This window comes from Camelina sativa, chromosome 9 (genome assembly GCF_030686135.1).
Source record: "Camelina sativa cultivar CO46 ecotype springtype chromosome 9, ASM3068613v1".
Taxonomy (NCBI): domain Eukaryota; kingdom Viridiplantae; phylum Streptophyta; class Magnoliopsida; order Brassicales; family Brassicaceae; genus Camelina; species Camelina sativa.
This window is the reverse complement of record NC_141888.1, coordinates 41,192,083-41,207,704: the sequence shown is the minus strand read 5'-3', so window position 1 is coordinate 41,207,704 and position 15,622 is coordinate 41,192,083. Positions and strand designations below refer to the sequence as shown.

General features: G+C 37.1%; 4 protein-coding genes and 1 pseudogene across 8 annotated transcripts; 4 read left to right on the top strand and 1 right to left on the bottom strand.

Annotated features, from left to right (window-relative positions):
• Nucleotides 1–273: 273 nt before the first annotated feature.
• Nucleotides 274–2,309, top strand: LOC104714372 (SNF1-related protein kinase regulatory subunit gamma-like PV42b). 2 transcript variants are annotated; one of them, XM_087464290.1, is made up of 5 exons: nucleotides 310–572; nucleotides 689–959; nucleotides 1,221–1,464; nucleotides 1,565–1,669; nucleotides 1,793–2,309. In XM_087464290.1, exons 1-5 carry the CDS (start codon nucleotides 380–382, stop codon nucleotides 2,111–2,113), a joined length of 1,134 nt encoding a protein of 377 aa, XP_087320416.1. In that variant the 5' UTR covers nucleotides 310–379; the 3' UTR covers nucleotides 2,114–2,309. The 2 variants fall into 2 exon arrangements, with proteins under 2 accessions (XP_087320415.1, XP_087320416.1); XM_087464289.1 differs by having other exon boundaries at nucleotides 274–959; nucleotides 1,218–1,464.
• A 2,222-nt stretch (nucleotides 2,310–4,531) lies between these two features.
• Nucleotides 4,532–5,645, top strand: LOC104714371 (pseudo histidine-containing phosphotransfer protein 6-like). Its single transcript, XM_010431706.3, has 4 exons — nucleotides 4,532–4,857; nucleotides 4,982–5,125; nucleotides 5,227–5,299; nucleotides 5,413–5,645. The coding sequence occupies exons 1-4, from the start codon at nucleotides 4,658–4,660 to the stop codon at nucleotides 5,458–5,460; spliced, it is 465 nt and encodes a 154-aa protein (XP_010430008.1). The 5' UTR covers nucleotides 4,532–4,657; the 3' UTR covers nucleotides 5,461–5,645.
• A 412-nt stretch (nucleotides 5,646–6,057) lies between these two features.
• LOC104714370 (F-box protein PP2-B11-like) lies at nucleotides 6,058–7,582 on the top strand. 2 transcript variants are annotated; one of them, XM_010431704.3, is made up of 3 exons: nucleotides 6,058–6,524; nucleotides 6,830–6,948; nucleotides 7,030–7,582. In XM_010431704.3, the coding sequence occupies exons 1-3, from the start codon at nucleotides 6,282–6,284 to the stop codon at nucleotides 7,451–7,453; spliced, it is 786 nt and encodes a 261-aa protein (XP_010430006.1). In that variant the 5' UTR covers nucleotides 6,058–6,281; the 3' UTR covers nucleotides 7,454–7,582. The 2 variants fall into 2 exon arrangements, with proteins under 2 accessions (XP_010430006.1, XP_087323966.1); XM_087467840.1 differs by having other exon boundaries at nucleotides 6,132–6,524; nucleotides 6,827–6,948.
• Nucleotides 7,583–11,263: 3,681 nt separating this feature from the next.
• On the top strand, nucleotides 11,264–12,209 carry LOC147939344 (protein LURP-one-related 5-like; annotated as a pseudogene). Its single transcript, XR_015565085.1, has 2 exons — nucleotides 11,264–11,613; nucleotides 11,744–12,209. The product of XR_015565085.1 is annotated as a protein LURP-one-related 5-like (transcript).
• Nucleotides 12,210–13,233: 1,024 nt separating this feature from the next.
• LOC104703433 (uncharacterized) lies at nucleotides 13,234–15,297 on the bottom strand. 2 transcript variants are annotated; one of them, XM_087467491.1, is made up of 4 exons: nucleotides 15,013–15,297; nucleotides 14,112–14,867; nucleotides 13,687–13,859; nucleotides 13,234–13,593 (listed from the first exon to the last, which is right to left on the bottom strand). In XM_087467491.1, the coding sequence occupies exons 2-4, from the start codon at nucleotides 14,691–14,693 to the stop codon at nucleotides 13,416–13,418; spliced, it is 933 nt and encodes a 310-aa protein (XP_087323617.1). In that variant the 5' UTR covers nucleotides 14,694–14,867; nucleotides 15,013–15,297; the 3' UTR covers nucleotides 13,234–13,415. The 2 variants fall into 2 exon arrangements, with proteins under 2 accessions (XP_087323617.1, XP_010417746.2); XM_010419444.3 differs by lacking the exon at nucleotides 15,013–15,297 and having other exon boundaries at nucleotides 14,112–14,899.
• Between the last annotated feature and the right edge of the window lie 325 nt (nucleotides 15,298–15,622).

The window sequence follows — 15,622 nt, the reverse complement described above, 5'->3', positions numbered from 1 at the left end:
GCGAAATAAACCAAAATTTTCTGATTCTCTCGATTCCTGCATTTATTGCTTTCACGAGATATTCGCCTTGTGTTGGGGCTCTGAATCCGACCCGTTTAATTAACGGGACCCGATACCAGCTCCTTTCATTCTTTTTCTATATACTTTGGTGGGCCGGGCCCCCATTAAGAGGAGGAAATAAAAATCAGTCACTACATTTCGTTTTTTCTAACAACTACAGTTAATGTTTAATATAAATAAAAACGGACGCGTGGTCTGAGTATTCGAAAAAGCACATGCCATGGAGCAACACATGTAATACGTGCCATCTTCCTAGTAACCATACATGTCTTATTGAAGTAACTATGAAGTATGAAGCATCAGAACAAAAAACTAAAGAATGATATCAGCATTGTCCCATTTTCTTCGACTATCTGTTCACTCAACTCACCCAAAACACATCACCACCACCTTCATGCAGTCGTCCAGCCGTCTGATGGAGTTCAAGGTCAAAGATCTTATGGTTGACAAGCGGCGGCTTGTCCAAGTTCCCGATAACGCCACTCTGGCAGATGCCTTGAACACCATGGTAAACCATCATGCATATATATTTCTTTCTGTTGGAGTACTTGACCGTTTAATTCATATAAAACATTGTTACTAAAAACTAAAACGACCGTTCTTCTTGGTATGATCATGAAACCGGTGGCAAACCGAGTTATAGCTGTGCCGGTGGCTGCCAAACCAGGCCAGTGGCTGGGGGCCGGCGGGTCAATGATAGTAGAGTCGGATAAACAGACCGGCAGTGCAAGGAAACAGTACATAGGAATGGTGACGATGCTCGATGTTGTGGCTCACATCGCCGGTGAAGGAGACGACAGCGAGAGTGGGCTCGATAAGAAAATGGCTGCTCCTGTCTCTTCTATCATTGGTCATTCCCCTGAGGGTCTCAGCCTTTGGTCTCTCAATCCTAATACCGGGTTAGTATTGAAGATTAATTATTGCTATATATATGTCTACTATTTTTTCGTTTATTAATGTTTTACACTTTCTCAACATTGTAACTAGTGATAAGTAAGATTTTTTTTTTACTATGACCAAGTATATATACGGCTATTTTCTATCATCAACTATTAGTTGTTTCGATTAATATTGTAGTTCTTACTAACCGACATTAATCAGAAAATGTTATGCAAAAATTTTGCATATAAAGTAAAAAATCTCTAATATTGTGAAAGCAGCATAATGGATTGCATGGAGATGTTGAGTAAAGGAATCCACAGAGTATTGGTTCCAATGAACAGCAACATAGAAAATATCTCAGGACCTGAGTTGGTGGAGTCGGCTTCTTCTTACGCAATGCTGACTCAGATGGATCTCATCTCTTTCTTCCTCGACCGATCCTCTCATCTCCAAGGTATCCTCTCCCACACCGTCACTGATCTCTCCGCCATACACGACACCGTTTTAGCCCTCACCAGCCAGGTAAATTAAATAATCAAGTTTAAAAAAAAAAAAAAAAAAAAAAGAAGTGAGAATTTCCATCAGATTATTAATTAAAGAGAAATGTCTCTGTTATATACAGGCCAGAGTAAAGGATGCGATTAAATGCATGAGTAAGGCAATGCTTAATGCCGTTCCTATCGTTGAAGCCTCCAGCGAGGAAGAGGATCATAAACAGCTCGTTGACGTACGTGACTTTGCTTACACTAATTACACTTACATATCTACCTATATATATCTTTCTATAGACTATATAGATGAAGCTAGATGCTCTGATTAATTATATTGGTGTTTGTTCTGGTGCATGCAGGGTAGAAACCGGAGAGTAGTGGGAACGTTCTCGGCGAGTGATCTAAAGGGATGTCATTTAGCCACGTTGCGTTCTTGGTTACCGCTAAACGCGCTAGAGTTTGTTGAGAAAATCCCAATAACTCCCTTGTTCACCGCTGCTTCGTCAACACCAAGGAGGGAGCTCGTGACGTGTCACGTGACATCAACCTTAGCTCAAGTAATCCGTATGGTCACCACGAAACGTGTACACAGAGTTTGGGTCGTGGACCAGAACGATGGGCTACAAGGCCTCATTTCTCTAACTGACATTATCGCTGCGGTTCGATCCGCTTTGCTCTAAAGAGCTCAAGATCTCTAACTCGCAACAACTTTTAGTCTTCTCCTCTACCAAAATTTTACATATTTTATAGTGCCTTCCGGGGAAAATAATGTTTGTTTGGTAACAGAGAACTTATCAAAACAAGGAATGACGAGATGGAACATATCAATCCAATTTCTTCTGTAATATATATATTTATAAAGGCAAATTTATATGATAGCAAAATTATTTATATGGATCGAACAAATAAAAAAAAAAACAAAACAATGATAGGAGTTATGATATATTGAGAGGGTAGTGATTAGTTTAGTGAATAGGGTACTCAGGCACGGGCCGCAAACAAGCATGGCGTACGAATGAGACAATTTCAGTGCTCTTGTACTAGTACAGTATAATTCTATAATCATAATTTCATCACTAGTTTTAATCGGTAATATAACCTTAAAAAGCATCTACTCATTATATATGCGCTCCACTTTACTACTTACTCTAATAACTTGGAACAAAAAGTATACTCATGTTTATAGTATTTGTTTGTTCTGTTTCCAAGCACGCTCTTTCTTCTTTTCAGTAATTTTTATAGCATTCACAATACTATATAATATAGCTATTCTCATATAAATTCTAGAGTAGCTCTCAATAATTACGTATGAGCACGCTTTTTGTGCTCTTATCAAATTCTTCGTTAATTACCGCTACATAATTATCTACTTTTCGGTTCCACGGAAACTAATTAAGAAGATGATTAGTGGCCTTATTGTACGTGACAGAAATATATGTATTATTTATATACTCCCTCCGTTTCAAAATATAGGATGTTTTAGAGAAGTTTGTTGTTTCATAATATAGGATGTTTTCAAATTTCAATGCAACTTTTAGATTAGCTTAGTATTTTATATTATGCAGTATTGTTTCTGATTGGTTGAACTTATTAAAAGTAAAGTCTTCTTAATCTGCGTGCTTTGCTTAAAACATCCTATATTTTGAAACGGAGGGAGTATTATATGTCATGAACTCAATTCATATATATGTAGCGATGTAATACCAATGTTATGAGAAATCACGTAACCAGACGTGTTGGAATTTAGCTATAAACTTGTACTAGTTCATATACACGATAATGAAATATATACTGTTAACATATTTTTTGTGACCAAAAATATTGGTCGGGATTCAACTATTATGTCCTTCTTTGAGGTTTAAAATACTTACTAAACCATCTCTATTAGTCTATAGTCTATACATATACGGCAGCAGGTTGTTGTTTACTAAGTGTATGTTACAAATATTTCCGGTCAAAAATAATTACAAAGTACTGACATTAGGATTAAAAACTAGTTAAAGGACTTGTAATCTTTGGTGTTTAAGTATTGATGAATATTTTACGTTCTTTGGGGAAACAGTTCACGCATGTTTCTGTGTTGTGCTTGTGTTTTCTTGTATTCTAGTTTGGTTTCATTTTAAAATATATGATTGTATTGATTACATCGAGAAAGAGAAAAACCTTTTTAGATGGTAGAAGAAATAGAGAAGGGATGGATTGAATTTGAAGCATGGAAAATAGCGAACAACACTCACTGCAAAGTTAGTGGGAAAGGTCGCGCGTCATACGAGGGAGCAACAAAGTGTGGGCCTTTCTTTCGTTTACAGTCTCAGAAACTAATGCATGCCCACATTTTTTTAACTTTCATCTAGGTATATATAACTACTAGTCTAGTATTATATCTTGTGCCAGTAGTGGATTAATTTGTGATACTAATCTAATGTACATTTCTGTTATACAACTTGATAGAATATAATCAATAATTCGTTCTATGTGCTTTCATTCTCCGAGAAATGAAACTATATTTGATTATACTTTGTTATTCTGAGTGATTAATATCAATTGTGAGAAGAAAAAAATAATAATAGTACATAGTATTTAATTTTGCTGTAAAGTTGTTGATTTAAGAAGGCAGATGAGATATATATTTAACTCTTAGAAATATAAACATGTACAGGCTGCGGGTGGCGTAACCTGATCTGACAGGATAAGCCGGTCGCAGGGGGTTGTCGGGAGGGAAGAACGCCGCTATTGGCAGAGTCACGCGGGGTAACCGGCAGGCGGCTGTAGCCGGTCACTGAGTCTTAATTTGTCGGTAGCAAGTACACTTTGTACAGTGTTTATGAGTTGTGCTTTTTTCTGTGACGGTCCGGTTTATTCCCCACACTCTCCTCGATTGTTACCCATTTCCTCCACTAAACCCCTTATTTTACACGCGCGTGAAACAACTTCATATTTCATTCTCACGGATAAATAAATAAAAAAATGTACTAATAGTCTAATAGAAAGAAAGAAAGAAAGAGTAAAAAGTGGGGGAAAAAGGTAAACCTGACTCTTTGAAATTTGAATAGAAGAAGTGGGTCACATCACCTCAGTCATGCATATAATCTATAAATACCTCTCAACGAACCCAAAAGCGAGGTATAGGAGTTGAGGGAAGACTGGTTCAATAGTTAAAAAAAAAAAGCAAAAGAAAGAAAGAGGAAAGATTGAAGAGAGGAAAGACGGGTGTGCCATTGTGGATGTTGGGGTTGGGTGTGGACCGGCTTCAAGCCGACATCAACCGGCTCCTAGCCTCCCTATTCCACCAGGGAGTGCTTGACGAGCATTTCTTGCAACTTCAGCAGCTTCAAGATGAGACTTCACCAAACTTTGTGTATGATGTCATTAATATCTACTTTGATGAATCCGAGAAGCTACTCCGCAACCTCAGATTATTGCTGTGAGTTTCATTTTCTTATTTTTACTTATATATGTATTGTGTTTCCGTCCATCTTAATTTGTTCGAAAATTAATATGTACATGAATGATATGATTGTAAATAAATAAATGAACGTAACTTGCAGGGTGGATAGAGAATTCTCGGACTACAAGAAAATAGGATTGCACCTGAATCAGCTGGTGGGAAGCAGTTCCAGCATTGGTGCTCGTAGGGTTCGTAACGTATGTGTTGCCTTCCGCTCTGCCTCCGAGCTTAGCAACCGCCCAGGGTACTACTAATTTAAACGCTAGCTAGCTATTTTTGTGGTAAATAGGGGAATATCTAATTCAAATGCTCTCTTGTACTTGTAAATGATAATGCTTCTATCAGGTGCATGAGAGGACTTGAAGTAGTAGAGCATGAGTATCATTACCTCAAGAACATGATGCATGAACTCTTCCAGGTACTTTAATTTGTTAATAGTAATTTATGCACATACTGTATATATATATATATCGGGATGATAATGATTGATGTGAATAAGTTTGGGGCACTTTTACTTAAATATGGTTGCAGCTGGAGCAGCAGAGGCTATTAGCTGCTGGAGTCAGATATCCGGTTTAGAATGATCATAATGTTATTTTTTTTGGGTCATAAAATTCTCGATAATTAGAAAGCTAATAAGTGCGTGATGATGATAGTGTGTTGTGTTGTAAGCTAACGAATCCAACCAAAACCCTTTTCTTCTAATGCTTTTTGTTTTACTCTCTTCATAAATTTAAATTTTATAAATCCCTTTGTATTTTCCAGATCCTCCTACTACATATGAAAATTAATTAATTACTCATCATCGATCGTCTCAGCGAAAAGGAATTGTCCAAAATACTATACATCATCTGAAAAGGGACATAAACATTTTTCACCAGAAAAAAAATAAAAACAAAAAAGAAAAGAAACTGGGTTATGGGTGAAAATAAAAGAAGAATATGGCCCACTGTATGGCCCGTTAATCTTTGATTTTTCTGATCATCACAAGTGCCTCGAATATAACGATTAGTTGATGACCTGGATATAGCAGATAAGAGTAAATCACATACAGTATAATTAAGTAGTTGCGATTTGGGAAGCAAAGAAAGGTGGACACGTGGATGGTTTGCTTACTCTAGTCATGCAAAATCTGGAAACCGAGTACGAAAAAGACAGGTGTGCTTCATCATCTCCAAGTTAACACTTTGAATAGTGTATCCATCTTAACTCTTAAGTTAAATGCACGACTTCCACGTCTTCCTTCTTAAATCATTAAAATCTCTGTGGGAGACTATTCTATACATATAAACACTGACGATGCTCATATCGTAGTCTAGTACAAACATATTAACCGAGAAAAGGAAAAAGATTGGTAACAATAATACAAAGATAAATCTGTGTGAGCTAGGAGCAAGCAAATGAATACGCTGCCAGAGGACTGCATCGCCAAGATCCTTTCCTTGACAACGATTGCTGACGTTTGCCGATCATCGACGGTCTCCAGGATCTTCAGATCCGCCGCAGAATCCGACAATGTCTGGAATCATTTCTTGCCGTCTGATTTCCCCGCTGGCTTTGTGGCACCAGCTGGTCTTACCACCAGGAAACAACTATTCTTCTCCCTCGTCCATAACCCTCTTCTTCTCAACGACGCCCATCTGGTAACTTTCTTTTTTTTCGATCTGATCTGATCCGATTTCTATCTTATTTTATCAATATATGGTCGAATGGATTTGTTTCATCTTCATCTTCATAATTAATAAGTAGATGATTCTGCAAAAGTTAAAAGCTCTGTTCATGCAAATCTCCCTATGTAACATTGTAGTCGAAGATCCATAACCTGTGTAAATAGTGTAATCAATCTATTGGGCTTGAATATATATCTTCAAGATGATCATTGGAATGCCTTTTTTGTTTTGCCCTGTGATATCATATTTTGACTGCATTATTAATGTAACCAAAGCAGAGCTTTTCTCTAGAGAGAAAGAGTGGTAAAAAGTGCTACATGATGGCAGCGAGGTCCTTGAGTATTGTTTGGGGGCATGACCAAAGATACTGGCAGTGGATCACTTTACCTAATACCAGGTCTATTTCTTTCCATACAAGCTACCTTCCTATCCTTGTCTAGACGTTGACCTCCTCGTCTGCGTTATTCCTTCTTAACAGATTCGTAGAAGTGGCTGCGCTGATCTTGGTATGGTGGCTTGAGATCACTGGAAAGATTAACATGAGCCTTCTCTCCGATGACACCCTCTACGCCTCTTACCTTGTCTTTAAGTGGAACGATGCTCCATACGGTTTTCGCCAGCCTGTAGAGGCATCCCTTGTCTTGCCTGACACTGATGATCATGTTCAGCCTTCCCTGGTGAGTCTCATGCAAAATCCAGGCACTGAAGAAGAAGCTCAGTGCGCTGCTATGAGACGAGACGGTTGGTACGAGGTGGAGTTGGGACACTTCTTCAAAAGGAGAGGAGATATGGGTGAGATAGAGATGAGCCTCAAGGAGACTAAGAAGCCTTTTGAGAAGAGAGGCCTTATTCTTTATGGTATCGAGATTAGGCCTATGCCCCAGTTATATCCTACTGGCTAATTCTAACCACCTTTGCAGTTTCGAGTGTGCTCTTTGATTCTCAATCTTGTGTTGTTTTCTTCTTCTTCTTTCTTATTTTCTTCATGCAGAACAATAATTTTTTTTTTTAATAAAAATATTTCTATGTGAGCTGGTGTTTTGATTGTCGAGATTATGACAATTACTTTATGTTTGAATTTTTTGTCCTAGTTTGCAATAATCTAGAAAATTGTGTCTGACCAACAAAAAATACACGTAATTTTTTGAGGGAAGTTAGATTAATCATTGTTTAGACGATGCTGACTGGGTTTTTTACCTAACTGAGACTACTTAGTATATAGTTTGGTGTTAATATTGTGTAAAATCACCCCGCAAATTAACAATTGCATGATACATGTTATGTTGTTTGAAGAAGGAAAAAGAAATGACACAGGCACGGATCTAAATATTGTTGAGAAAACTAAGTGCACATGCGTTAAATATCGTTATCATAGTGCTGGTCCTTCTGGAGGTTAGAGACCGACCTTACCATTATGATTCCTACCCGTTTTCTTCTTTTTACTCAATCGGGTCAGATCGAACGTTGGACTTATATTATACATCCAAAATTAGCTAAAATTAGATATATATTTATTGAAACAATCTTCAATCCCTAATTCAGGTGTACTTTTGACCTAATTAGATATATCAGCAAAATATCCCTTAAACAAACAAAATAAAATATCTATAAAATATCCCGTTCTCTTTTGTTTAACAGTTTATTTATTTTCTCAAAATAAATTTAATTTAAACCCAAACGGAAATTACTTTATGGAATTTACCTCCTTTGATCTGTTAAATGAATTTCGTAATGGTCATGACATATGTTGAAAGAGAACAATAAAAAAAAATATTGGAATTCATCAAATTTTTTTCCTTGCACTGAGAAGGAGATCTAGGCTTCTTGATCGTTGGTTGAGCCAACTAATCTCTCACTGCATCCATGCGCTCTATAACGTACGCATGGAACCATTCGTACACATCTATATATAATCTTATAATCTTGTCAAAAGTTATAGATGTGAGAAGCTTTCTCCCATCAGAAAAGATCAAATTTATACAAGTAATATATAAATTCAAAAACGTCTTTACGATTAAATGATAGTTATATAAGTTATTCACAATCCATGACAGTGATTATATATAAGTTTCACTAGCTAGACTCCTAGCTATCATCCAAAATTACAATATTGAGAAAAAAAAAAATTATATGCTACTTCTATATATAATATTTAATTTTAATGGGACCGTTAGGATTATTATCTTCAATTATGGGAGTGAGAATCTTTATTTCCGATACATGACCACTTGATGGGTCTATTTGAAAACTGAAATAATGCAAATAGATATATATACACACACAACAAATATGTGTATTATTATATGGGGTCGCTCGAGATATAACACACATTTTCCACAGTTTTAATTCGTTTCGATTTGAGAACCAAAATTTAAAACAAGTTTGGTACTATTCTATTGACTAGCTTAGCTGATCATGGACCTAGAGATGGTAACATGGAAGGTTCATATTTTATATAGCAACAAAACAATAGAGGGGGGGGGGGGGGGGGGGAATCTATAGATGCTTTGTTTTAAACAAATACTAAAGATAGAAAGATAAAAAGTAAGCTTTTGATCTGTAGTGATTGTATAAGACCATCCACAATGGCGTGGATTTGGCCCGTCCCCAATATTTATTGGATTTAAATTTAAATGAAAAAAGCCCAATATCTGAAAAACGGTTCTTATTTGGGGACGTTTTTTTACCGTCCTCTTCGCCACGTGTAGCCGTGTGATTTGTTCTCGAATAAGCTAGGTCTAAAAAAAATGTATTCGGGAGACAAAATCATCCCGAGTTCTTTCTTCTCCCTCTTGACGGCGACCACGAAGGCGATTCGATCCTCCACGACGTTCTGTTCTTTTCACCGGAAAATCTTGCCAGATTAACGAAGCCGATCTTCTGTCGCATCCGAAGCCGGTCCGATCTTCAATACCTAAGACGTCCAGCGGTTCGATCTTCTCTCCCGAAGCGATCTGTCCCTGTCACCCGAAGCTTGTCCGGCGGTTCGAGCTTCTCTCCCGATGATATCCGTCTAAATAAGGTTAGTCTTCTTCCCACTACATGAGATTTAACCTTGATTGGCGCCGATTATCGAATTAGGGTTAGGGATTTGGGATTATCGAATTAGGGTTAGATAATTAGGGTTTGCGAATTAGGGTAATTGAATTAGGGTTATTCAATTAGGGTTAATTAATTGGGGTTATTGAATTAGGGTTATTGATTTAGGGATATTGAATTAGGGTAAATGATTTAGGTTATGTTTCTTTGGTGTTTTTTTTGTTTTTTTCATTTGTTCGATGGATCGTTATGTCTCTGTGTGAAGATCGAGTTGTGTCTGTGTCGTTTGTCCTTTGCTGTAGTTGTTGATCTTATAAACATGTTTGTGTCTTGGTCAAAATTTTTTTAAAACATTGAGTATCGTTAAACTTTGGTTTTTTTTTCTTAAATGTTAAAGGATCATCATCTTTGTGTCTCGGTCTATTTTTTTAACATTGAGATAGGTTAAATTTTTTTTTATCAAGGTTTTCAATTTGGTGATTGTTGTGTCATTGGTATGGTTGGTAAAATGTTTTTGACATTGATTTTGATACAACTTTTGGTTGATTAAGATAGTCATTGTCATTCGTATGATTTTTGGATAAATTTTTTTAACAATGTCATTCGTATGATGTCTCGCATTGATTCGTATGGTTGTGTTTTTTTTTAGGTTTCTCATTTGGTAGTTGTAATGTTTACTTGTAATAAATTGGTAGCATTGTTGTGTAGTTGGTTGTATTTAATTTTAGTGTTGTTTGTTCATAGTTTCTTGTTTAATTTGGTAGTTGTAATGTGTACTTGTCATAAATTGTGATTAGACATTTGTTGTTTGGTCTTTAAGTTTTGGTAGTTATTGCAAGTAAGGTTTTAAACCATAAACCCAAATACACACCAATGCTCCTACTAAAAATAAGAAACCCTCAAAATATTAGTATTAAATGTGGGGGACCAAAAAAAGTCCCACACCATTGTGGATGGTCTAATCGTTGTATAATATATGTGGAATATTGTAAGAATAGGAAAAAGGAGTGAAGGAGAAACAGTGATCGGAAAGAAAGAAGTAATGGAAGGTTACAGGTTTGCCGAAGACAGTCAAACAAGAATCTTCAAAAGTACACGAATAATAATACATGTAATAGTTAGTAAGTACATTAATTAAATGAAAACAGTTAAATATATACTACATATTTTTTTTAATAAATGTTTCTCAACTCGTGCGATTCTGAAACAGAAGGGTGATACATTGAGGGTAATAACACAAACCACAATATGTGTTGGTCAAATGTTTGAGATATATCTATGAATACCTGAAAGATATATACTTAAGATCACATAGAGGTTGGAATTTTATGAAATATTATACTATGTCATATGTGTATTTTAGATATAACTTTATGTACGTACGTATAACGGTATAAAGAAACACTGAAAAAACAAATTGTACATGAAATACGCGATGGTACATTAAATACGTTTAACGTGACGTAAAAAAAAGAAAATAAAAGGTGGAGTGAAGCGCATCTATGTACTTAAATTGACAACATAATGAAAAAAAGATCAGGCGAGGAGTCAGCCCCACGTGTCAAGTACGTATTAGCTTAAACAGTAAAATTCGTGGGTAAAAAAGATTCTTATTATTGGGTAAAAGGAGGACCGTGTCGTGGTCTTTCACTCTTATAAATCTTGCACTCGTTGTCTTTCCTTTTTCCCCCAACCTTCACTTTCCTCCTCCCTCTCCCAATAATAATAATTAAGAGCTAGTAGCAAGCACAAGTCTTCTCTAGAGCTAACAAGCAATCATAAACTCGAAAAAAAAATGAAGAATGGTTTGCTCGTCGACGATGAATTTATACACGGGGAAGAAAGAAGCCTCACTGTTCGCAAAACTTCTCTGTTTTTCACCGGCGATGGTTTCGAGGTTTACGACTGCAAGGGCAGATTGGTCTTTCGTGTGGACTCTTACGGTGGCCCCAACACCCGCGACACCGACGAGGTTGTCCTCATGGACGCTCACGGCCGTTGTCTCCTCACCCTCCGACGAAAGGTGCTTGCTTAAATGCTTGGCTTCTCTTTTCTTTTTTTCTTTATTGGGTTCAAAAAGCGTTTCTTTTATATATATATATGATATTGAAACTTACTTACTCTGTTTTTGTATTCCTTTTTTAAAAAAACAGAGGCCGAGTTTGCGACGAAGATGGGAAGGTTATCTCGGGGAGAGATCGGACGGTCAGAAACCCATCTTTGGGGTCAGGAGATCGTCGATAATCGGGAGGAACAGCGTGACGGTGGAGGTGTACGGGGACTACATGTGCGGCGAGTACCTGATCGAAGGTAGTTTCGGGCAAAGGAGCTGCACTGTTGTGGAGGCCGAGACGAGGCGGAAGGTGGCGGAGATACGGCGCAAAGTGGATGCCTCAACGAACGTGATGCTTGGGAAAGACGTTTTCTCATTGAACGTGAAGCCCGGTTTTGATGGAGCCTTTGCCATGGGTTTGGTTCTTGTGCTTGATCAAATCTACGGTGACGATCTCCTTGAGCTTGGTAAGAACAGGTGCACCCTTCCGCAGAAGATCACTGATTTGATTTCTCTCCTTTTTTTCTTTTGTTTTCTTCTTTTATTTTGTTTTGGTGGGACGCAAAACCGAGTGAGGATAATTATCTGTCGGCTTGAAAGTAACGATTTGGACAAATCTCGTAATTTCGTCTTTTCTTTCACTTGATGTTGTTGTAATCAGTTGTTTGGTTTGAATTACTCAATTACAGCTGTTTCATTTGAAGAAAAAAAAAAGGTTTACCAATGGAGTTAGTTGTAGATAACAATATCTTTTTGTCTAATTAATTTCGCTTTTGTAGGTGAGTTAGGCAAAAAGTTACAAGTTGTACAGCTCGAACTATTGATTTGTAAAAATTTACATTAGTCAAAGCGACCAATACCCTTAAAGGTGTTCCATCTACAGTACTATATTTCTCTCTCCATTGACATAATAGCCTTTTGTAGGACGGTTCAACCATATATAATACTCCAAATCTATGGGAGATAGGGATAGCATAGAATATTGTGTCAAATAGTCCCCTATATTTTATTTTATGGTACAAAACTATAAGTATGTGAACTACTCACGACTTTGACTTGGTTACATGGACGAAAAGTTTCATCTCCAAAGAAAAAAAAAATCTGAAACCCTTACGGTGTCGGTGTATATGACCAAACAATAATAACAAGTTTGTGATTCATGCAAGGCAGTACTATATTTCTCTCTCCATTGACATAATAGCCAAAAAAAAAAAAAATTCCTCTTTTAGCTGGACTAAGATCAACTATTTAGAGAGAGAGAGAGTAAATGAATATGAATCTTTCACACCTCTTCGGCTATTTCCTAGAATCGTTATGTAGTTTCCGTGATATGGTCCGCATTAAATTAAAATTATGGCCCATTAATAGCCCACTAAAATCTGCGGGTTTCTTAATCGCTTGCTAACGAGAAATCAAAACGTCTAGGCCCAAGTACGAACCAGATATTTTTGGTTTTTTTTCTTTTTTTCCTTTTTCTCAACAGATATTTTGGTTGTCAACAAAATATCTGTGGATTGGCTAAAGTTGGTTGATGTCAAGTTGTCAACAAAATCGATTTGTACCAATTCTATCATACTTTTGACAAACAAATGCCTAATGTTTTCTCTATTTCATACTTTATAACACAACATAGAGACACATAGAAAACCATATTCATATTACACAATATTATGAACATGTATTATACACGCATATTGCATTTGCATATGAGTATTAAACATGCATCTATATGTTATAATTATTTTAATACGAACATACGGGATGGTGTCTTATTAGTTACGATGATGCGGTAAGAGAGAAGTGTGATGGGGAAAATCACGGAACATGGTTGTTGGAGGATGCACATAGCTAATATCATCACTCTTTTGCTCTTCTTCTTTTTCTTCTTCTCCTTCATCTTCGTCCTCTTCCACATCCCATAGAAACCTTGCGTATGAAGCTTGCACATAGCTGCACCATTAATTATAACAATATTGTTAGCATAGCATCCCGAGTGTTTGTCCTTGGCTTGTGAAATGGTTTGATCATAGATTGTCAACTTACCAATCTTCGGGGGACATTTTGACGGCTTGTTGATAGTACGAGTGGGCGCTTTCACGATCTCGGTGGTTGTGCAAAATGAGATCAGCATATAGGGAAAGAACGTTTCCATCGTTGGTGTTCCCCAAAATCGCTCTTTCACAATACTCTTCTGCTTTTTTCATGTCTCTTTTCACCTGTCATATACTCATATATATATGCATGCATTAGATTTTTTTCGATGAGAACGTTTCTTTCTTCTCTTCTACGACTACGCTTTTTCCTGAAACTAAACGGGATATGCAGTACAATCTTTACACGTGTATATATGGAATCTTCTACTAAATAAATATCTTGTAGTATAAAATATCCTATATAGTATATTAGTATATACGAATAAAGATATTTTTATTACTATATATTATTTTCCTTGATACAATCCTACTTGCCTCTTTTAAGAACTTAGAGTAGTTTCCAGTCAAAAGCGAGTTTCCTGGATTCAAGTCGATCATCTCCTTGTAATACGAATCGGTAGCGTCCTCACTTCCGCCGCCGTCAACACCACTTCCACCGACACCACCGCCGTTGCAAATCTTGCCGCCGCTGCTGCCCATCCCACCACCACCACCACTCACAAGAGTCTCCAGACGATCGTCATCATAACTGGCCTTTTCTCCCAGTCCTGAGCTCGAGAACAGCCTATCCACTAAGAAAGTTGACGACGGATTCAAAGTCGTCTTTTTCGTGTAACGTGTTTCATCTAAAGATGACCTGCGTTGCCTGCGTGGTATTGTATTTTCGGTGTGGTTCTCGTTGCTTGTTGTTGATTTAATAACATTACCCTTGTGCTCGGAGAGAGCTTGTTGGTGCAACTGCTCACCAGTGTGTCCATCTATGGACTTTGATGAGAAAAGAGACAACGATCTTGACCGGCGCTGGAGCTGTGACTCCTGGTCCGGAGACGATTCTCTCGAGCAGTGTTGTGGAAGCCACGACTTCAGTATCGGAGCAGATGTGCTTCTCAATAACATGATGAACCTACTCGGGTGCCAACTACTTTAGATTAATAACTCCATTAAACTAACACCACTTATATAAATGAGTACGTAGTCAGTCGTCTACTAGAGTCTTTATATAATGAATGGTAAGCCGCATAATTTAATTTTAGACTGCAAAAGATAAGTGTTCATATTATTGGTTGACACCTGCAGCCAAGTGAAAAAAATAGTGAAGTTATTCTACGGACGAGACCATTCCATAGATTGATAGCAAAATTATATCGTAGTAAACGTAGAGCCTCTAGTACTTTGACACGTTGACCATAATCACATGGGCGAAAGTGGGACTCACCTTTCGCCTTTTTTTGTCCCCATCATTACATAGTTTCTTAGAGAAAAATTGACGGTGCTGGGGTTGCGTAGCGTAGGAGATGGAGACAAACTTAAACGTAACTGTCAGCTACAGTGCAATCTCGGACCGATACAACAGTTGACACGTTTATAGACTTAAGCTGACGAACACAGACAAAGACGTACGGCAAGCGGTGAGAGATCTCTCAATGCTTCACATTCGTCGTCATCACTCTCATGCTTTTATCAACTATACGGCCTCTGTTCTCTTGTCACGCTATTGATTATTAAATGTATTCAGCAGATAATAACGTTTATTTAAGGGTTTCTTTCGAAGCTTTGAGAAGAAAATGTTACGTGTGAGATTCTTCACACTATACATAAGATTGTGATCATGTTACGGAGGTGATAAATAAATCATCATAAATTTGGTTTATGGATATCGGTCACAAACATTAAAATTATGAATCTGATTGGTATATATAGCCCATAAGTACATGAACATAAGGGAATCATTAGGATGTGATGCCTGAAGCAGAAATATTCGATAATTAATTTCTTATTCTACGGAGGCGCTGTCGAGTTAAAAATAAGATGCGATATATTGAGAC